The sequence below is a fragment of the Emydura macquarii genome, unplaced genomic scaffold (genome assembly GCF_026122565.2).
Source record: "Emydura macquarii macquarii isolate MOO-44397 ecotype Brisbane River unplaced genomic scaffold, CSIRO-AGI_Emac_v2 contig_2768, whole genome shotgun sequence".
Taxonomy (NCBI): Eukaryota; Metazoa; Chordata; order Testudines; family Chelidae; genus Emydura; species Emydura macquarii.
Window position 1 is genome coordinate 46,728,352 of NW_027132905.1, and position 21,950 is coordinate 46,750,301.

Genomic DNA, 21,950 nt, shown 5'->3' on the forward strand with positions numbered 1-21,950 from the left:
TTTTTTTCTCCTGCACTGTTACCATCTCCGTTTCTGTCTCTGTCTGTCTTCCCGCTTCCTTTTCTTGTCATGCACAGGCACCTCTGTTTAGGATTCCTGGCTTTTCCCTCCTCTCCTCAGAAGCTCAATAAATGCAGAATGATTATAGCTCTTTATCTCGCTTTCTTGCTAAGATTATTTTTTTTTAAATTCTCTACATGCCCTGGGCGGGGTCCTGCAGTACTCCCATCCGCTGGGAGGGAAGTAGGGACCCATGTGAGGTGTCTGGGCAGTGGGAAGGGAGGTCAGAGGAATGGCATGATAGATAATTGCATGTATTTAGCATCGTCTCTGCATGGGTCATCAGCAGGTTTGGACCAAAGATCTCCAGCACATGTAGTGTGTGCGTGTGTGTGTGACACAAATACAGGGTGGGTGGGGCATGACTTGAAATTGATCATGTGAGCAACACTAGCCTCACTGCTCTGCGTTGTTAATGTGTTTTTGGCTTTGCCCCATGGCCTCAACTCCTCGTGGTGACGCACAGATGTTTTCCGTGAAACTTTAAAGTGTGCTCTGCCTGTTTAGGAATGTGCCAGTGAATATTGAATAACCCCTTAGCTGATCCTGCACCCAGATCCACTCCCTCTCTGACATCTCCAGGACCTTTCCAAACGCTCTTGCATCCCTTTGCCCCTCTCTCCCTCCTGCCCCCTATCTTCCCCCAATGGTGTTGCTTATAGTTTCTGGTTGTTCCATATCCAGGGATACGAGTTCATGCAGTAAACCCTGGCGACTGATTCCCATGGATAAGGCCGGGGGGGACGCCCAAGGCTGGGCCGTTCTAAGCCAAAGTGTGGGTGTAACACCTGGTAAACAAGCCTGAAGCTTTTGCCCTCGGGGACCATGTTGTTGCAATTGTCTCCTGGAAGTTAGAAGCACTTTTCACGTATTGCAGGGGAGATTCCTGCCCGGCTGCCCATTCCCCGCGCCGGCAAGGTTTGCTGACTGAGACAAAGGAGCAGGGTGAATTCCACTGTGTGTGCTCACTCTCTGTCGGGGAAGATACATAACAAGGCTATAAATACCTGGGGGGAAATATACTCTCAGCCTTAATGGGAGGAATCCTTGGCAGTTTTCATCTGAAGGCATAAATTATTCCTGAGTATGAAGGGCAGGTCAGTGAAATTAAATGGCCCTGCAGCCGCAGTCCAGGCGGGAACTGAGCTGTGTGCCCAGAGGATTCCCTCCAGTCTGTGACCGATGGCCACTGGCGTCACGCAGGGCCCCTCTGACACAGTGCTGGAAGTTGCTGGGCTGCTTTCGATTCCTGCATCTGAAGCGCCTGGCACCTGGTGCAGGTGGAGCCGGGCCGGGTCCCAGCATTTGGTTGCTATGGGAGCTTAGCAGTGACGCAGGGGTTGGCGCTGCGGTATCCATGGAGTGGCAGGGTATAGGGGCATCAAAACAGAGAGGCTCTCTGCTGCCTGAGTGGGCTGGGACTGGGACGCCATCCCTCCCCCCAGCCCTGGCATGCCTAGGCCCAGCAATTGTTGCTGTGACTCTTGCACTGGGCTGTTGGGCTGTCTGTCTGTCTCTGCTGCGGAGGGACAACTCCTCTGCCGCCTCCAGCCCCTTTGTGGTACTGGGCGCAGCCTTTCGCTTTCTCTCACCCTCGTAGGTGCGCTGCTGACACCTGTTTCTCTCCTCCTTTGGTGCAGGCGTTGGACATGGACACCGAGGATGACCCCTTGTTGCAAGATGCTTGGCTTGATGAGGAAGAGGAGGAGGTTGCCTTCGGCCCCTGGAAGAGGCGCACGGGTCCCCAGCTGTGTGGCAAATGCCAGTGGAACCCCAGGCCGCTGCCAGAGATGCTGCCGGCTTCCAGCTTTTGGAAAGTGCTCGGCTGGGTCTTCACCAACCCGTGCTGCGCCGGTGTTATCCTCTTCCTGGGCTGCGCCATCCCTGCCACCCTGGCCATCGTCATGTTCCTCCACTACCCTGCCCTGGACATCGACATCTCCTACAACGCCTTTGAGATCAGGAACCACGAGTCCTCGCAGCGCTTCGATGCGCTCACCCTGGCCCTCAAGTCCCAGTTCGGCTCGTGGGGCCGGAACCGCCGGGACCTGGCCGATTTCACCTCGGAGACCTTGCAGAGGCTGATCTTCGAGCAGCTGCAGCAGTTCCACCCCAATGCCTCTCAGCTGGGCGGGGCGGCCAGGCTAAAGCGCAGTGCGGCGCCGCCTGGGGGCGGAGGGAGGACCAGTCCTGCTGGACTTGATGCCCGGTGGATCCCGGTGAACCAAACCTCCCGCCTTGCCCGGGGCGCTCCGCACTGGGACTACTCCAGCACCTACGTGAGCGCCAACACCCAGACCCACGCCCACTGGCGCATCGAACTCATTTTCCTGGCCCGAGGGGACGCCGAGAACAACATCTTCACCTCCGAGCGTCTGCTCACCATCCATGAGATTGAGCGGAAGATCATGGATCACCCCCGCTTCCGAGAGTTCTGCTGGAAGCCTCACGAGGTCCTGAAGGATCTTCCTCTAGGGTCCTACTCCTATTGTTCCCCTCCCAGCTCCCTCCTGACCTATTTCTTCCCCACAGAAAGGGGGGGGAAGATTTACTACGATGGCATGGGGCAAGACCTGGCCGACATCCGAGGTGAGCCCCGTGAGTTGGGTGGACTTGCACTGGCACGTGCCCCAGGTCTGTGCTTGGGCAGCACCTCGCACGTGGTGGGCCCGGCTAGAATAGATGCGGGAGTGATGATCTCCACCTGCCCCGGGGAAGCCCGGCCTGTCCGGGGAATGAGAAGTTCAGGGTTCTAGTGCACGGGGCTCCCCCTCTGCCTTTCCATCCAGTCTGGGTGGTCATGACCCGTGGGTTTTCCCACCCTGGCCAGGTGTCAGCGTAAAGCTGGGTTCGTTACTGGATCAGCGAAACCAACACTGAATTTGGCCCGGGGTCCCTGTTTCAAGGCTTGGTACCAGTCTTCATGCCGCTGAGATGGGGACGAGGCAGAAGGCCTGTGCTGCTGGGCAAGGACCCTGGCTCTGAGTCCTCTGACACCCTGTTGGCGTGCCCCTCTGCCGCCCTGCCCCTTGGATTGCCACGTACACCCGTGCAAAGCGGGTGTCGTTCTGCTTTAATTGCACCGACTGATGTCAATGCCAGCACAAGGGGGATCAGGCCCTTTCTCCTCCCTGCCATCCGCCCGATCCCCACGTCAGACAATGGGCCCTGGACCTGCTGCCAGTGAATATCGTAGTGCCTAGGAATCCCAGTCAGGGATCAGGGCCCCATTGCGCTAGGCCCTGTACAGACAGTCTGCCCCGGACGGCCTCCTGTCTATGGCTCTGTCTACACTTGGAGCTGGTGAGGTGATTCCCAGCCCACGCAGACCTGCGTGCACTAGCTCTCATCGAGCTAGCATGCTACAAATGCTAGCGTAGCTGCAAGAGCACAGAGCTGCAGGCGGCAGGGCTGAGTACAGAGCCGCCTGGAGCCCGTAGGTCTGCACTCGGGCCGGCTAGCCTCTGCCTCCGCTCGCTGCTGCTGTGCTGTTTGCAGCATGCTAGCTTGGGGAGAGGAGGTCTACACAAGCTGCGGTCGCACTCCTGGCTTGGAGTGTGGACGTCGCCGGTCTGTCGGGCTGGAGCCAGCCAGGAGATGAAACGGACCAATGGGAGTGGGTCGGACGTCTTGACCTCTGCAGTGATTTCTCTCCTTGGCTAAGCGTTGGTAGCTGGGTTTATTGTGTCTGGGCAAGGGGGTTGTCAGGACTGGGGCAGATCCCGGGGAGGTGGCACAGATGATCTCAGTGCAGCTGGAGCTGAAGAAATAGGTCTGCTGGCTGCGGGAGGCAAGTGCTTGGGGGGGCCAGCAGACGAGCACCGACTCCTCTCTGCAGCACTGCAACGCTAATGCCACCCTCCAGCAGGGGAGGGTTTCAGCTTAGCTGCAGGTGAATCATTGCTAGTCCGTGGGAGGGATGGGGTTGTGGGAAGCAGCTTCCATCTGTCCGTCTCCTAGACATATGCTGCGGATTGAAAGCCATCCAGTGTACAGGGAGCCGGCAAGTGATTAACTCCATCTGCTCCATCGCAAGCAGCAGCTCTGCTGCCTGGTACCAGCTCCAGATTAAGCCCTGGGTCCTTGCTGCTGGACCCTGCCTTGTGGACCCTTTGCAACCTGGAATTCAGGGATCCGTGACTGTTCTGTGCAGTGCCCTGGAAGAAACGTACTCTCCTTTTCTGTAGGATTGTGTTCTTCAGCAGGCATGGAAATCCCAGCCTCTCACCTGAGTAGGGTGGAGCAGGCTCTGCACACTTTATTGGCCATGGCAACCCTACGATCAGTGGTGGCCTTTGGCCTACACAATATACGATGCTGCATAGGGTCCCACTTTTGCAAGTGCGCCCATCCCACCATAAAGGCCGGGACTCCCGGTTATCCCATCCTGATCCCGTCGGGCTGCAGAGCCAGTGGGCTGCAGCAGCGGCAGGATTTCCTAAAGGCCCCCCCATCTCCCCCTTGAAATGTTTAGCTCCATCTCACTCTCATGGGCTTCCCAGCCGCGGGGAGGGAAGCAGGCGGGTGTCAGTGCAGATGAGGGGGTGCTAGATGCACCCAGTGGTGGGGGAATTGGCTGGCGTGCTGCACGCATCACTGCACGTAGGTGATCTGAGGAGAGGCTCCTGTCTAGGTAACACTGCCTGGGGTGGAGGGCGCCACAGGTTTCTGAGCTCCAGGCCGCCTGTTCAGAGCAGCTGTGGCTGATACCGGCGTGGCTGCCCTGGGGGAGCAAAGCAGCTGCGTGGAGACAGAATGGCTGACACGGCCGGCCGTGAGGCTTCTTATCAGTCCGTCCCTCTCCTTTTCCGGTCGGGCTGGCTGGGCGAGCAGAGGCCAGGGATGGATGGGCGAGATCCCACTGAGCCGACTGCTCTTGGATGAGAGGGGGGCGAGAACACACTTGGCTGTCAGCGTCAGGCTGCTCCTTGTGCCCCGCCCAGCCGGCAGAGTTCAACTTAAAAGGCTCTGGGCTGGTTTCTCCCACAGGGTCCCTGGAGTTGGCCATGACCCACCCGGAGTTCTACTGGTATGTGGATGAGGGGCTGTCGGCAGAGAACATGAAGAGCTCCCTCCTCCGCAGCGAGATCCTTTTCGGAGCCCCCCTGCCCAACTATTACTCGGTGGAGGACAGGTGGGACGAGCAGCGCCGCAAGTTCCAGAGCTTCGTGGTCACCTACGTGGCCATGCTGGCCAAGCAGTCGACGAGGTGAGGCAGAGGGACGGTGCGTGGCCAGGATGGCTTAGCATCCAGCCAGCGGGGAAGGGAGAGGACTGGAGGGGTGTGTGTCTTCCTCTTACATTAGAGGAGCAGCTGGCGTGTTAGGTGCACAAGGGGTTAATCCAGCTTCCGTCCGCTGTTACTCTTTGCACTGAAGCTGGGGGGGCAAAGCTCTGAGGTTCTGCAGCTGCATTCCTGTTAGCCCCTGCCGGGGTACGTCTGAGTAGGTGGCTCTCCTCCGCATTGCAATGAGAAGTGCAGGATTTGGCAAGGTGAACTGGGACCACCAGCCAGCCTAGGGGGTCTCCTGCCTGGGGCAGCGGCCAGCATAGGATACTTCCGAGGAAGGAGAGAGAGCAGGGCTCCAGAACAGCCTTGCACTGATGCCTTGCCGTGGGCAGAGGGAACACATGACAGCGAATGGCTCGCACCGTTCCCCTTCCCTTTAATGCCCCGTGGCCCCAGCCACGGATCTGAGACCGTGCAAGGAGCTCGTGCTGGAATCCCGCGCCAGTTTTTCAGTTGGCGTGGGGTTTGACTTGTGGGTCCAGGGCAGCCGTTCCTGCGCAGCTCCTCAGGACGAACCGGGCAGAATTACCGCCACAGACAAAGGGTGTTCCAGTCCGGAGGGTTGGATTCTGCTCTCATCAGCCAGGATGTCGATCAGGAGTAGCCGCAATAGATGCCTGATCTCGGCACAGATTTTGTACCGGTGTATTTCAGTCAGTGGCATGAATGAGTTTTTCCTGCTATAATGATACCTGTACAGCCCTTAGCCTAGCTGCAGTTAAACCAGCAGAAAGGTGCCTCTCACCAGTACGGCTTCGTCCCTTTCCCATACGGGAGTAGCTACAACAGGTTAAGCATCTTCACACTGCTAAAACTGCATCCACACTGGGGCGCCTATGCAGCTTCAGTTATTCCAGGGCAGTTACGGAGGGACAACTTGTGTGTGGGGACAGGGCCTGGGTCCGTGGGGTGCCCAGGGATATGCACAGGCGTGGCTGACTGCAGAACCTGGCCCTACATGAGGCTGTCCTTGCAGGGCCCGGTTCCATCAGGTGGAGATGTAGACATACATCAGGCTACTAGTTTCATTTGCATCCATCCTGCGCTGGTCTAATTCCGCTGGCTTCGGCAGAGTTGTCTCTGTTCACACCAGGTCTGACTTTGACCCTTGGTGAAGTACTGGTCTGTTTAAAAGGGGTGCGTGAGCCTTATTTAAGGCACCAGTTTAAGTGCCTGATTCTCCTCTTGCTGCCGGGGTCAGTCTGGAGGTAGGCCACTGACGCTAACAGAGCCAGCCAGCAGAGGGAGCAGGATTTGCCCTCTGGGGCTCTGTGATGCTGGGGGCCAGCTGATCGGATTTGGGCTTTGTTCTGTGGCTGCTCCAGCACTTGGAGGAGAAACCTGCAATAGACGTAGGAGGGGAAGCGTCTGGTCAGTCCGGGGGAGCAGTCCCAGGAATTGGCTGGCTGGGCAGTGGCTTGGAAGAATGCTTTCCAGTGGGCCGCCTGCTTGTCAGGTGTAACTTCCGGATCCCCGTACTCCTGACCTCAGGGGCTCTGATCTTCAGCAGCCGAGTGAAGTACAGCCAGTCCGGGGTCAGCTCTGAAATTCAAGCCGCGGTGGGAAAGCCCTCTCAGCAAGGAGCTGGAGGAGTGTTGCAGTTATACGGGAGCGGGGGCGTATAAGCTCTTCAAAAGGCTGGATTATGGGTGCACTCCTGCGGTGCAGGGCTGTTGAATTCCCTTGGATTCCCTCTGCTCAGAGCCAGCTTCCAGCAGCAGCAGTGGATCGGCCCGGGCACTGCCTGCATCCGCTCGTTATTACGTGTGTGCTTAATATAACAAGCAGTGATTGAAGATTCCAGATGGGATTGGCTGTGGAAGCGTCAGGAGCTGTTTGCTGGCAGTGAGGTCTCTATTACACCTCTGGCAGCAATGTGCTGGAGGAACTTAAAAAATACAAGCCCTGTTCTTTGTTATTGCCTGCTCTCCTCCTGCAACCCTGGCCCGCCCCCCCTGCGCTGCTTCCCAGGCGCTTCACCCAGCTGACCTCCATCTGTTTTTGGAGGAGATGCTTGTGGTTCAATCCTCTGGCACAGCTCACTGTATATTCTCCTCTGTGCCTTCGCTCCCTCCTCCCTCCCCACCCCAGCAAAGTGCAGGTGCTGTACGGTGGCACGGATTTGTTCGACTATGAAGTGAGGAGGACCTTCAACAATGACATGTTGCTGGCCTTCATCAGCAGTAGCTGCATAGCAGTCTTGGTCTACATCCTCACCTCTTGCTCGGGTAGGTTGCATTCAAACCCTTCCTCCCTTCTCTTAAGCAGAGCAAGGTCTGCAGTGAGCAGCCTGATGGTGTCCGGGTCCCAGGACAATCCCTGGGCAGGGGATTCTCCAGCTTGCTCAGGGATGCATTGCCCCTAGCTTGCTGGTAGGCAGAGTAGCATAACAACCCTCCCCCCCCCAGGCTGCAGAGATACAACCCAAAGTGTCCCAGGCAGAAATTAAGGGGGTGGGGGAGGGCAGTGGAAAGGCTCCCTTATGGGGATGTGGCCAATGCAGAAGCAACTTCTACTCTCACTAACTTGGGTGTAAATCTGGAATAACACCATCAAGTTCAGCAGAACCTGTATAGATTTACCCCAGTGTAATGGAGATCCAGCTTGGGCCTTTCTCATTACTGACCTGGATGAGTTGAACCGGTGTGAAGTGGAAGGCTCCATGTTCCATTGTCCTGTCCTGGACCCTCCCCACCACTTGGAGGGCGCTTAGGCTGACATGGCCAATAGCAGCCTCTGACTCTGGGTGCCCGAATCGAGACTCCACGCATCTAATACCCAGCGGTGCTGAGTGCCCGCAGCTCACCGTAGGGGAGCTGCTCAGCGCCTCTGGATAGCAGGGTCCCGGTGCCTTACGCTGCACTGGCCTTTGGAAACATCACTGTGCTTTGTCCCAGCCAGCACAGACTGGAATCCCTCCCTCCTGATCGAGATGCTCCCTGCCTGGTCAAAGCTCTTCCCAGGGCAGAAGCATGCCAGATGGCCAACCCTCCAGAGCAAGTGGGGATTGCGCCCTGTGCAGTTCCTGCCCAGAGATTCCTAGTGTTGCTCTCCTCCCGCAGTGTTCCTGTCTTTCTTCGGCCTTGCCAGCATCGGGCTGAGTTGCCTGGTGGCGCTGTTCCTGTACCACGTGGTGTTTGGGGTCCGGTACCTGGGCATCCTCAATGGCGTGGCTGCCTTTGTCATCGTGGGGATTGGTAAGCTTTCCTAGCCTTCTCCTTCCGTTCCTCTGTGCCGGCCACACCCGCTCCAGCCTGCAGACAGGTCTGCCCTTGCCCTGTTGGGAGATGGGCGGTGGGAGGTGCAGACTCCCTGGTGAGGTTAGACTTTGGTGGACCAGGTCCTCAGCCCTTGGGAGTTTGTCTCGCCCCTCTGGCTTCAACAGAGCTGTGATGACTTACGCCTGCTCAGCAGCTGGCCCCAGGCATCTCTCCCCAGTGCGAGCGGCTTTTCTGACCCTCCCTCCTGTCCCCCCACAGGCGTCGATGACGTCTTTGTCTTCATAAACACCTATCGTCAAGCCACCCACCTGAAAGACCTGCAGCTACGCATGATCCACACCATCCAGACGGCAGGGAAGGCCACCTTCTTCACCTCCTTGACCACCGCTGCAGCTTACGCTGCCAACATCTTCTCGCAGGTGCGCCAGGGCTTTGCAACGGCCACCCTGATGTCACGGCCGCCCGTGGCATCACCTGAGCCTTACGTCGGTTCCCCTGCCTACCAGAGAGTAACCACGGGTGGCCGAACTCTCACGCTCATCCTTGTGTTCTCTCCCCCTCTTGAGACTGCCTCGCTAGAGGCCAGTTCTGTGTTTAGCCGGTGGCAAAGGCAGCTCTCCTGGTGTGCTGGGCCATGCAGCTTTGTAGGGGGCCGGAGCTCAGGTGATGTGCAGGGGACTCCTGCTCCCGTGGCGTGTGGCGCATGCGGTGTGCTGGGCCTGGGAAGCAAAAGGGGCACGTTGCTGACATTACCAGCTATGCCCGGCTTTTCTGGTCTGTCACCCAGTTCCATCTGGGAAGAGGCTTGGTGGGAAGCCAAGGATCACGGGGTCCCTCCACAAACCGACTCCAGTCTTATCAGCGACACGGGGGAGCCCTGGTGTCTGACCTGCAGAGGGAGGAATCCCAGCATATGTCTCCACTTTGGGCACGCTGGGGCTGCTGTCTCTGCTAGCCCTATGCTCACCAAGCCCAAGGAGGGAATAGGGTGAGGTCTTCCCCTGAGCCACTGGGGCGAGCTCCCTTCTCCCCCTCTCCAGCATGTGCCCGGAGACAGACACACGCTCCTCCCTTGGAGAGCTTCCCCTGGCCTGTTAGCAATGCAATAGTCACCTGCTCCGTGAGCGCCCCGAGCACATGGGCAGTGTCTGCAACGATCAGATGCAATGGAGCGGCTGAGCCCCAGGCGGATGTTAGCTGAGCTCTCCGCTTTCACCAGGGGCAGCTGGCTCCATGGCTTCTGGGCCAGGTCTCCCTGCTAGAGCGTCTCTGAGCCGCCCCCCGTCCTAGCTGAGAATTCTCTCTGCAGATCCCAGCCGTGCACGACTTTGGTCTCTTCATGTCACTGATCGTGTCCTGCTGCTGGGTGGCCGTGCTCTTCACCATGCCGGCTGCTCTTGGAATCTGGACCCTCTACGTGTCCCCCCTGGAGAGCTCCTGTCAGGCCAGGTGAGAGTCCCCGTTGGGGTGACAGGGTGCGGACTCTTTCTGTCTCTCGCACAGCAGCCTGCCTACACCGGGCAAGGCAACCACAGCATGGGCATTGATTCCGTGGAGCAGCTGGTCGTTTCCGTCGTCCTAGCCACGGGTTAGCGCATCCACGTAGCGGAGCTGTATGGGTGCCTCCAGGCTTTGTGCAGCCGGGTTGGACCACGGCATCCCGGGGATTCTGAAACACCTGTCCCGCAGTGCACTGCGTTGTGCGAGGCACTGCCTTGTGGGATCGAATTCAGAACTGGCTGCCTGGAAGCAGCTTGAGGCTTCCCCGCCAGACCTGAGCTACAGGTGTTGCCACCAGCGCTTCCAAAGCGCTGTTGTGTGTGGGCACAAGGGCCTGTCCAGCACGACGAGCGCCATGCATCCCTGTCGCCTAGCAACACCCCCACTCCCCCCGCTCAGGCTTTACACATGGGCCTCTAAACGCTCTGGATACTAGAGAAGGCCGCTTCATCCCCGTGGGACTGGGGACCCCCGCTGGTGGGGAGGAGGCTGTGGGGAGAAGCGTCTCTCTGCTGTTCCCTCCCACCGGGGATGTTTCCCCTTTGAAAATGACGTCCGGTTTTCCCTGGCTCTCTCTGGCCTGTCCCAGGTGGCCATAGGGAGTGCTGGGCTTGAGGGGTCGCTTGGAGGGTCCCATCCTCTTTCCCGTGTCCTGCACTGGGGCTTTGCCAGTTGCCGTGTGCACACAATGGCTGGTGGCAACCCTTCGTCTCACTCGGGGATGCACCGAAGCCTCGTGCGAGATGCTGGTGATGAGCGTGATGCATGCGCTGAGCTGCTCCTCCCCCAGGGCAGTGGAGGGGATGGACTCTGGCCTCAAAACTCTCTGGCCAGCAGGATTCAGCCCTGGCCAGGAGGGGGGAGGTTTATTCTTTACTTTTGGGATAAGGCCGGGAGTCAAGGGCCGGGTTTGGGTCTCGTTTCTGCTGGTGGAGGCCCTGGGCAGCTGCTGTGGAGTGACTCCAGATTTATACTAAATTCTCTGCTGGCACCTGTGGGTGCAGTCCTATTGACTACTTCCATGGAGTTTCCCTGACTTAAACCTGAAAAGATCTTGTCCCAGGATCTAATCTGCAAGCTGTATGTACACAGGCCCTGCGGATGGACAGCCCCGCCCCTGGGATGCAGTTTGGTATCTGTGTGAAAGTCAGCATCTCTGCTCTCCTCCCCCCCGCTGTTGCACAGCCGCTGGCCTGGTATAATTCCTTAGCGGGGTGATGAAGAGCAGATGCTCCCAGGCAGATCACACTCAGGTCCTGGGGTTCCCCCCTACCCTGCACATCTAGCCCAGTTGCCTGATGATTAGCTGGCAGCAGCTGAGCTCCTGATACCCCTGGCTCATTAGCAGTGGAAATGGCTCACAAGACGTTGGGATTTGAGTGCACATCGGGTCATTGGAGCAGGCCATCAACTCTCTCCTGCTCTCGGAAGGAGACCAGGCAGCAGCTGTTGGCAGGGTATGTAGCCCAGAGCTGCTTATTTTGATTCCCTCCCTCCCTCCTCCTCCAGCTGCAGTCAGAAGTGCATGAAGACGAGCACCTTGCACATTGCTGATGATCTGTTACTCGCCTCGGAGGGTGCAGCTGGGCCAGGTCGGGGGTCGCTCCCGTACCTTGATGACGACATCCCACTGCTCAGTGTGGAGGAGGAGCCGGGTAGGTGTTCCATCCCGGGGACCAGGGGCACCCCTGAGGGTGTGGCAGCCTTGGCTTCTCCTGGGCTCCACCACTGGCCTTCTGAGCCACTCTGAGCCTCAGTTTCCCTGTCTGTGAACTGGAGCTAATGATCCTTTGCTGTGAATCTGAATTCACTAGCGCCCGTGAGATCCTTGGCTGGATGTTACTTCAGGCATGACTGTTGTTGTTGTTCCTCAGGGGTCCAATTAGGATCCAGGTTGGGCCAGAATAACTAACTACCTTATGAAGAGACCCAGGAAACACCTGGCCTAGAGCACGTGGGCAGCAGCACGACCCTCCTGAGGTGGAAGGCAATATTAAACTAAAATCCCAGTCCCCTCTGTGGGCTTTAACGTAACATAGGGTTGAGCACATGAGCAAGGGTACTTCATCCTTCTACAGCACCCTGTGTCTGAGGCCCTCCGAACACTTCATATGCAGAGGGAGTTAGGCCTCACGGCCACCTGTGAGGCAGGTCAGTACTATTATCCCTACTGTACAGACGGGGAAACTGAGGCACTGAGAGGGGCCATGACTTGCATGAGCTCAGAACTGAGCAGCGAACTCAGGAGTCCTGATAGCATGTCAATGCCTTAATCACCCGGCCGTCCGATTAGCCCTGGTGGAGCTCAGGGCATTTCACTGGAAATCTCATCCTTGGATTTTAAAGCTGGCCCTTGACACTGCCTGACCGAAACTGCAGCCCTGAGCTCTGGAGAGTCCCACTCAGACACAAGCCCTCAGGGATAGCAGCAGACTTGGCCTGGTGAGCAAAGGAGATGGAGATATGGTGCCGCCGGCTCCTTAGGGCAGGTTTAACCCTGCTCCACCTGGGAATGTCCCCACCAGGCCCGTGATGGTGAATTGAGCAGTCTCAGAACAAGCAGAGGTCAGGCTGCTCTTCACATGCTGCCCGGCAAGTGCTGAGCTTCCTCGCTACGCCAGCGCCACACAGGATATGGTAATTTATGGAAATAGCTCGTCCTCCACGTCCCTGGAACATACTACACAGAACGTTTCCTGGAGGGCCCCTCGGGCAGCTCATGAACGAGGCAAGACCGTGGCTGTGTGTGAAGGCCCCTTGTGGCATGCCAGGGCTGCTGGAAGGCGCACGGTGCCCTCTCTGACCCTACCCGAGAGAGCTCCGTCTTGCCATTTGCAAATGAGAGGCTGATGCTCCATGGGCTCCAGGGCGCAGAGGTGGCACGTGGCAGTCTGATAGAAATTGGATGCAGCCATTCGCCTGCCACTTTAAAGAGAGTGGAGGGTCTGCTGCCCCAGGAAAGCCCTGGGGGGCGAGGGCACGGGGGACCAGGTTATACTGGGGATGGGGGGGGGGAGGGTGGTGGTTTCCTTTTAAAGTGTTAGGGAGTGTGGTGTGATGTGGCTTTTGTTTCTTTTTGTGGGGCGGGGGTTCCTACTGAACCCCAGCATTCTGGATCACAGATTGCTTTGCTTTGTGTAGAGTTGGATCTGTCAAGGGCTGAGCGCCCCCACATCCCAGCAAAGGCTGTGGGAGTGGAGGGTGTCAGTACTTTGCAGGATGGGGACTCTCTTATTTCCCATGTGGTCGTTTGAGGCCATGGGTCTCAGTGGGATGATCCCATTACAGGGAGACCTAGGTTGGTAAGTTCCCCGGTGCACCGGACATACAGGGTCAAGCAAAGGGTCAGGTTGTGTCTGGATCCATGCTGTATCGATGGCAGAGTTCAAACCAAAGCAGGGAAGAAATGAGCTTGTGCCTAAAGCATACGATCAGGGCTCAGGACAGCTGGGCTCTGTTCCCAGTTTGCCTCTGATTTAAATGTGTGACCCTGGGCAAGTTGCTGCCCCTCTTTGTGCCACAGTTTTCCCATCTGTAAAAAGGGGATAATGATACTTCCCTATCTCACGAGGGTGCTGCGGGGCCCAATTGAAACGTTGCTGTTAAAGGGCTCTGAGATCCTATAGCCCTGCTGAGTTATTTATTAGGATTTAAGAACTCGCCCAAACCTTCACCCAGGACCTACACTGATGCCAAATCTATTAAAAAAACAATGTAATGTAACATTTATTCCCTCGCTCTTGGTTCCGACTGGTAATAACCATGGAAGTGCTAAACACCAAGAGAGACCGGCTGTTGTCAGGGCATCCCAAGCCAGATCAGAGATCTTGAAACCTCCAGCCTGGCTCTGCAGACTCCCAGGGTTTGGATGGTTCAGATCAGAAGCCCAGCTGTTGGGTTTTTCTCCAAACCAACCCTCTTGGAGGCCTGTCGGCTGCTCTCCTTAGCAGTCCACTACGTACCGTAGTGAATAGGGCAAGGACTTGGGAAGAGGGCTTCTTTTCCTGCCATTGACCTGCTGTGTGCTCTTGGGCAGCCACTTCACCTCCCCGCACCTGTTTCCCTCCCACCCTCTGTCAGCTTAGATTGTTAGTTTGTACCGCACCTAGCACATTGGAGCCTGTAACTGCTATCAGAATACAGATGATAGCAGTGGGTAGAGGCTTGCTGGGCGTATACATCAACTTGCAAGAGGAACTTTAAGTCTCTGCCTTGCTCAGCTGTGGCTCCTGCTACAGCCAGGGCAGTGGGCTCGATGCACTCGAGGGTGCAGGGCTGACTGAAGTTCTGGGAGTGTCCCTTCGTCTGTCCATCTGCCTCGCTACTCTGGGCTCCAGGAGAACTTGCCTTTCTCATTCTCCTTTGGATCCTGGCTCTGGGCCCCCGTGAGGGGCTTTGGGGCAGAGCCAAGCACTGAGCCTGCCTTTGGTCTCTTTCTCCCCTAGTTGCTCTGGAGATGGGGGATGTGCCCTTGGTGTCTGTGCTGCCTGAGAACTTGCCGCTCCCGGCCGAGAAGGTCAGCCGGGGTCACTTGATCGCCCATCTGCAGGAGCTGCTGCAGCACTGGGTGCTGTGGTCTGCGGTGAAGAGCCGATGGGTGATTGTGGGTAAGGATGGCCAGCGGGACGCCCGTCCGTGGGATGCGTCCCACAGACTCTCATTCAGAAGCCTGAGCGGATTAAGCAGCGCTTCCAGAATTCCTCAGCCTGGATTAATGGGGAGGGGAGGCTGAGGCTGGACACAGCATCGCTACCCCTGCCCCTATGGACGTGTGTGAATGGTTGGACTTAGCAGCAGCACAAGAGAAATAGATCTCCCCACCTCCTGTTCCCCTAGGGGAACGACGATGTGTCCTGAGACCCTGCTCCTTCTCTGCCGTCTGCAGAGATCTGTGCGTGGCCTTTCCCAGCCGGCACAGCACTCCCCGCGGGGGTTTGCCAGCCACGTTGCGTTTAGGGAAGAGACGGTGCCGTTGTGGATGGCATTCCCTCCCCATGGAGCTGGGCTTCCCTGCTAGCCTGGGGAATCCTCTGGCACCCTTCTGCCTGAGGTGCCTGTCTGAGGCCGCTGTGCGGGTGAGAGATCTGTGTGTGCGGCGTCCCACACGCTGGCTGCGCCTCTCGTTGCAGGGCTCTTTGTCACGGTCCTGATCCTGTCCATGTTCTTCGCTAGCCGCCTCCGCCCAGCTAGCCGTGCTCCTCTCTTGTTCCGGCCGGACACCAACATCCAGGTGCTACTGGACCTCAAGTACAACCTGAGCGCCGAGGGCATCTCCTGCGTCACCTGCTCAGGTGAGAGTTCCTAAGGGTCTGCTGGGGGCAGCCCTTTGCTGCTCCGGCACGGCCGGTGTGGGGTGAATAGCTGCAGGGCATTGGAGCACCCGTTGGAAGCCCGGACTCCTCTCGGTATTAACTTCTCTTGCCTTCTTCTGAGCCTCTTTGGCTGCACTCTCTCCCCCTGGCCCCTCTGCACTGCGCCCGCTGGAGACGCCCAAGAGAATTCAGGCGGGCGAGAGATTCCTGCAGCATTGGACCTTTTCCTGCTCTCTGGTGATCCCAGCTCAGAAGCATGGGAGGGAAAAAGTCCATAGATTAGGGAGCAAATGTTCCTTTCCTGCCATGAGGATGGGTTTTTGCCCCACGCTTGGGAGCAAGAACTGCCTCTTTGTGGACAGCTGGGGTCGCCCCTGGACTCGCCTGGTTCCCAGGAAGGTGAGTTTTGTCACCGAGTCCGTGTGTATTAGTGGGCAGCAGGCAAAGGCCCGTGCTCTGAAGTTCTTTGTCTTCAAGACTCCCATGAAGGGCAGGGCAGGGATGGCAGCCTGGGCAGCTCCCGGGGCTGGAGAGGGCAAACACAAATGTAAGTGCTTGGGACAGTCTCTTTGGGAGCGAGAAACAGCCACTTCAGTAAGGATCCAGCTGGGAGCCTCACCGTGGGAACTCCAGGGCAGCCCCACCGCAGCTGGGGGTTGAGATCAAGGTTAAGCCAAACCCTCTCTTCATTTCCACCCAAGTTGCTGTGACAGCTGGCCACCACCTCCTCCGTCCTACCCCCCCCCCCCCAGGGTACCCAGCCCCGGTCAGCTGGGGGGCAGTGCCCCTGTTCCACCCGGGCTGGGTTGGGGCTGAGCTGACCCCTCCTGGTGTGTTCGCTGCCCAGGAGGGTGCAGAGGCATGCCGAGCTCTGACAGAGCCATTCTCCTTTTCCTCCCTGACTAACCTTGTGGGACAGGTTTGTTTCAGGAAAAGCCCCACAATCTGCAGAGCAACATCCGAACCTCCTTGGAGAAGAAGAAACGGGGCTCAGGGCCGCCTTGGGGGAGCAGAGGGGGCGTGGCTGATGCCGTGCAGCAGGGTGAGTGCACAAAGGCGCCTGCCCCCAGGGACTGGCTGGCGGTCCTTCTCGTCTATCGCCGATTTCAGGCAGGGCTGGGCAGGTGCCCAGCTGAGTCCCAGTCCCATCTTTGCCACCAACTTGCTGCCAGGTTCTGGGCGGGTCATTGAACCTGCCAGTTTCCTCAACCCGCACCCCGAGAGGTTGGAGGATGAAATAGCGGGCAGATCCCAAGGTTCATAGCCCCAGAGGGGTCAGCATACCATGCACCAGCTCGGGACCTGGCCCCATGTTCCTAAAGCACATTGGAAAAGTGCTGTCACGAGGCAGAGGGTTGTATTCAGCTAGTGCTGGGGAGAGGCCAGATTGGATGCCCTCTGCGTTAGCTCCCCTGGTTGTAGCATTAGCCGACCGATAAATGTCTTTCACCGCCCCCCTGATGACTGTTATGTTTTCTAGATCCCCAGGGGACCGTGTATGTCTCCAAGTCCAAAGGCCAGGACAGGCCTGCCGTCTACAGGTTCTCCCTCAATGCCAGCGTTCCTGCCCCGTGGCAGATGGTGTCCCCGGGAGATGGGGAGGTGCCCTCGTTTCAGGTGAGTTAAGCGGGTGCATCAGACCCTTCTACAGCGTGCACCAGTGAGGAGCTTGCATCTGCAGAGCCTGCCGCTCCACAGGCAGACAGCAGGAGCTCAGAGATGAGATCAAGAGGGCACCGCTGGGAGGGGGCTTGCACCACTAGCTTCCCAGCTGGCACTGACCGGGATACTGCTTGTGTCCTACCCGGCGCTGCTGGGCCACTAGGTGTCGATACTGGGATGCCTTCGTGCCATCATTCATCCCAGAGCCACTGCTGGCCAGCAGGCAGGAGGCGGGGAGGGTTACTGGGCAGACAAATGGGCCTGGTTTCCTCGGCTGAACTGACCCATGGGAGGTTTCTGTGCCTTCTGCAGTCACGTAGGCTGAATTCTCGCTCTTTGTCCGCCTGTCCACGTGCAACGAGGAGCAGGCAGGGCGGCTGGACAAATCCACTCAGCCCAAGGGGCTGAGTCAGGGGCACAAGGATCCTCGTGGCCGTCCAGCTTCGATTCCCCCTAGCCCTTGATTGGCAGCGGGGCTGAGCAGCCACAACTCCAGCTGCCGCCTGTGGGAGCTCAGCTCCCTTGCCGGTCAGGATCTAGTTGCCCCCCGGCTCCCTTCCTTTGGGGAGGAGGCAGAGGCGCGGGAGGGTGAGGCCTGTGTGGCAGTGGATTAGCTCCTCCCTGCAGCATCCGTGAGGGCTGAGCGTAAAGCGGGGAGGGGTGTCTGATGCTAACGTCTCTTTGACCTGTGGCTCCGCTGCGGCACTGTGCGGTTAAGTGTCTGTTTTCATTAATCCATTGCTTAGGTGTATAGAGTTCCTTTCGGTAACTTCACCAAGAAGCTGACCGCTTGTGTGTCCACAGTAGGGCTGCTTCGGCAGACGAGCCCCCGGAAATGGATGATGACCAGCTTGTCCTGTGACGCCAAGAGAGGCTGGAAGTTCGACTTCAGTTTCTACGTAGCGGCCCAGGAGCAGCAGCGAACGCGGTAACTGTCCTGAGCCGCAAACTCTCCACGTCTAGGGAGGGGTGCTGCCTAGTGGTCAGTGCAGGGGATGGGCCGTCAGGATGCCCGGGGCTCTTCTCAGCTCTGCTGCAAACTGTGTGTGACTTTGGGCAAGAGGCTTCGTTTCTCTGCACCTCGGTTTCCTCATCTGCAAAATGGGGCTAGTTCTGCTGTGGACTGTGCGCCATTGCCCTCTGCTAGGTAGAATTGGAATTACTCAACTATGCACCGTAGCCCCTGCCCTGCTTACGGCTAATGGAGGATCCAGCCCAAGTGGCAGAGGCCTGTGTGTTTGGAACAGGAGGTTTGGCATTCGCTCTTCTCAGCCTGCATGTGGTCGTGGTGCCCTGCCTAGGGAGATCTGTGAAGTCCTGAGTTTCTTGCGATGCTCTCCCGCCTTCGCAAAGGCCATCGGGGTCCCAGGGTGGAAGGTGCCGTCCAGGGGCGTGAGATCATTGATGCTGTTAGTGTAGCAAATGCCTGATGGGATGATATAGCTGAGGTTAGTCCTGCTTTGAGCAGGGGGTTGGACTAGATGACCTCCTGAGGTCCCTTCCAACTCTAATATTCTATGATTCTATGATTCTATGAGAGGAGGGTTGTTGGTGGATTCCTTGTGTGACGGAGACGAATCACACTCTTGGGCTCTTTGTCTCGGATCTCTTCCATCCACGTCTGCTCTCTCTGCTCTGCCTGGCTGTGGGCAGCCCAGAATACGCAGCTCCTGTGGCCATAAACTCATGGCATCTGAGTTGCTTTCTCCCCAGATTTTTTTCACTGCTTCTCCAGTGCCTCCTTTCCTTTTTTCCTCTCCTCCCCTGGTGTGTTTCCATTGCCGAGCCCCTACAGGCGCTTTCTAAGGGCACTGCAGAACTGAACTTGGTGATGGCGTTCTCGCACCCGCCTCGCTGCTGCCTTGGACTCTCGTTCATGCTCTGTTTGCCTTGCAGGAAGCTATATTTCGCCCAGTCCCACAAGCCCCCTTACCACGGCCGTGTGTGTGTGGCGCCCCCAGGGTGTCTCGTCAGCTCTAGCCCGGATGGACCCAACAAAGGCTTCCTTTACGTGCCCAGCGAGAAGGGTAAGCTGGGGAGAGCTGCAGGGGAAGAGCTGGGAGCACATGGCCGTGGCTGTAATAGGAGGGCTTGCGTGGTTGAGTGTTGGGTCAGTTCCTTGCTTCCCTGGCTTGTAACCCTCCCCTCTTTCTTTGACAGCCTCCCCCAAAGCAAAGCTGTCAGCCACCTCGGGCTTTAACCCCTGCGTGAACACTGGCTGCGGGAAGCCGGCGGTGCGGCCGCTGGTGGACACGGGGGCGATGGTGTTTGTTGTGTTTGGCATCCACGGGGTGAATCACACCCGACGCCCAGATAACCACGTCATCGGAGACATGGTACACGCGCTTTCCTGCATGCGGGCTGGGCAAGCTCCGGGGTGGCTGCTGCAGGGGGACTCCCCGAGTTATATTGGGACAGTCCACACATCCCCGAATTCTCGCAGGCACCCCCCACCCTGCCCCCGGCCATCTCTCCTCGCTTTTGACTGAAAAAAATAGCAGAGGTGTGATGAGGCACTTAATAATGCATGTTCATTATTGTTGAGCTTACCACAGATGTAAATCACGATCTCCTTGTTCAAATTATTGCAAACTTTCCAGAACCTCCCCTGCTCCCCCAAGTCTCTAACCACTTGCGTTTTGAGATCGTGGATTTTAGAGGGGAACCAAAATCAGGCTTAGAGTGGAAGCTTAGCTAGCTATGGAGCAGCAGCCTTTGCTGCATAATTATCATCTAGCCTACGGTGAGGTATTAGATTAAATAAATACGACTCAGTTACTCTAGGGAAAATCGCTTGAAGGGCTTTTCTCCATGTGCAGCTTAGTTCCCAAATCCACTAGCCTGACACCTGGATGCTGCTTTCCCAACACACCTGTTTCCAGGTAAATGCCCCTGAACTGCAGTTACGTCCCAGTGCGGGAGCAGCATGGGCCTAATTAGCCCTGGCCACTTTTGTCCTAGAAGCCAGCTTGGAATGCAGCCAGGACGGAGCTGGAGGCCAGTGAGGAGCTGCTGGGGTTGCTTCTACAGGAGGGGCAGGGGGCCAGTTTGCGCTTTCAGCATCTGAGGATCAGACGTGCTGGGAATGCACCCAGGATGTGTCAGTGCTTGGCTGGTAGCTGCCCACTTGCCCACACTTCCTTTGTCTAACCTGGGCTTTTGATTGTCTTCAGCTGCTGGCCAGTAGGGCCCAGTCCGAGCCTGGGTTTGTACCAGGATAATGTTGGGCCAGGGGTAGTTAAATCAGTCCGACCCCTAGTGTGGACGCAGTTATATCAGTGTAAGAGTCCCCTTCCCTTGCAGGAATCAGTGATACAGCTGTAAGCACCTGTATGCCTGTAGAGGTGGTGCCACTCTAGTTATAGAGGGCTAGCTAACGGTGCTCTGGGTGTGTGTAGGCTGGGCTTTGTCTTCCAGGCAGAAAAGCCCTTGGGGCGTAGCTGTAACCTGGCTGGAGCTCGAACTTGTCTGGGTGCTGCTGTGAGCTGGGCAGGGCTATGGGGCACCCAGACTGACCTGCCAAGCAACCCACTTTGTCTCTTCTTCCCACTGCGCCTGGTTTCCAAGGCAGGGCTCTGGCTCCTGGAGCTGGGATGCCAGGGCGCAGCTGTTGTGCTCTGTGCCCAGAGCTGGGGCTCCGGTCTGTGCACCCGGGTGGAGGGGTGGAGAATGGGCACTTGGCATTGTGTGGTCAGTCATACGCCCGGGCCCTGCCCTAGCCGCCGCCTCGCCCTTCCCCCCACCCTGCCAGGCCCTGGCCGCATGCCTCACGTGTTTCGCTCTTGCCGTTGTGTCTCCTTGTGAAAGGGCAGCGTTATCTACGATGACAGCTTTGACCTCTTCAAAGAGATTGGCAACCTGTGCCGCATCTGCAAGGCCATTGCCGGCAATGCTGAGCTGGTGAAGCCAGGAGGGGCCCAGTGCCTGCCCTCAGGTAAGTAGGACACAGGCCGCCCGGCCTGACCCCGGGGACAAGTGCACTGACAGGTCCCCATGTAGAGGCTGAGCCTGAGATGAAGGTGGGCTTGGTAAGAGCCGCAGAACTTGCGCCTTCCTGCCCCGCTCCCCGTCTCTCTGCAAATCTCAGCCGACATCGCAACTCCTGAGCCTCCTGCCTTCTGCTCCCAGGGGCTGTTTGACCCTTGGCTCCATCCGCTCTGTCTGATGCTTTGGGGAGCAGTTAAATGAAAGATGCCGGCCCAATGGGGCTGCTAACCTTTTGCTGTGGTTGTAACCGGGTTTGATCGAGATGTGGCCCTAGCCAGGCAAGCTGCAGAAGTGATTGCAGCCTCGGGGGATCTTTCAGTTCCCTCCGTCTCCCAGGGCTGTTTATATCTTTCTGGATTCGCTCCTAGAAGCTGCAGTGCGGAGCTCAGAGCTGGAATTGGTCTGTTGGATCATCCAGTCCTTCCCCGTCCCTGTGTCTCCGCTGATGTCAGGGGAGTTCCTCCAATTTACCCCAGTGCTGGGGAGAGCAGAATCTGGCTCACGGTCCCCAAATAGTGGAAACATCCGATATTGAACTGATAACTCCTCTTGGGTCAGTGGCACTGCTTTGTAGCCGCTCACCTGGCATTTCACACTCCGAGGGGATGTTTCCCTAGGCAAGGGGGGCAGGGAGCCCAAGGTGGCGATGATGCAGCAAACGTCTTTGAGTTTGGAGGGAGCAGCGAGTTAACCCCCCATTTGGGGGACCCCCGGACCGATTTTAGACCTCGCTGAGGAATTGGTGTCCCCGTAACCCAGGCCAAGGCTGGCGGCGTCCTTGGAGACGGCCACCCCTGCCTTCCAACATCTGCCACTCACCCCGCAGACACACGTCTCCCGCTGGTTAGGGGCATCTCCTGACCTTGCAGCTTCACAACCCAATGCAACATCCTCCTGCACCAGCGTACGTGCCCCCGA

The 21,950-nt window shown here is 57.7% G+C and overlaps 1 protein-coding gene across 5 annotated transcripts in view; it reads left to right on the forward strand.

Annotated features, from left to right (window-relative positions):
- The window catches only part of DISP3 (dispatched RND transporter family member 3), a 58,965-nt gene that overhangs the window by 30,440 nt on the left and 6,575 nt on the right, over positions 1 to 21,950 (forward strand). For all 5 annotated transcript variants that reach the window (XM_067567421.1, XM_067567422.1, XM_067567424.1 and 2 more), the window contains 15 exons: positions 1,701 to 2,649; positions 5,050 to 5,269; positions 7,442 to 7,578; positions 8,413 to 8,547; positions 8,830 to 8,990; positions 9,881 to 10,020; positions 11,581 to 11,726; positions 14,517 to 14,678; positions 15,201 to 15,362; positions 16,303 to 16,425; positions 16,864 to 17,000; positions 17,792 to 17,973; positions 18,942 to 19,072; positions 19,206 to 19,381; positions 20,853 to 20,979. In XM_067567421.1, the coding sequence (XP_067423522.1) occupies positions 1,710 to 2,649; positions 5,050 to 5,269; positions 7,442 to 7,578; positions 8,413 to 8,547; positions 8,830 to 8,990; positions 9,881 to 10,020; positions 11,581 to 11,726; positions 14,517 to 14,678; positions 15,201 to 15,362; positions 16,303 to 16,425; positions 16,864 to 17,000; positions 17,792 to 17,973; positions 18,942 to 19,072; positions 19,206 to 19,381; positions 20,853 to 20,979 (3,079 nt within the window). In that variant the 5' untranslated portion in view covers positions 1,701 to 1,709. Of the gene's footprint in view, positions 1 to 1,700; positions 2,650 to 5,049; positions 5,270 to 7,441; positions 7,579 to 8,412; positions 8,548 to 8,829; positions 8,991 to 9,880; positions 10,021 to 11,580; positions 11,727 to 14,516; positions 14,679 to 15,200; positions 15,363 to 16,302; positions 16,426 to 16,863; positions 17,001 to 17,791; positions 17,974 to 18,941; positions 19,073 to 19,205; positions 19,382 to 20,852; positions 20,980 to 21,950 lie in introns of those variants that run through there.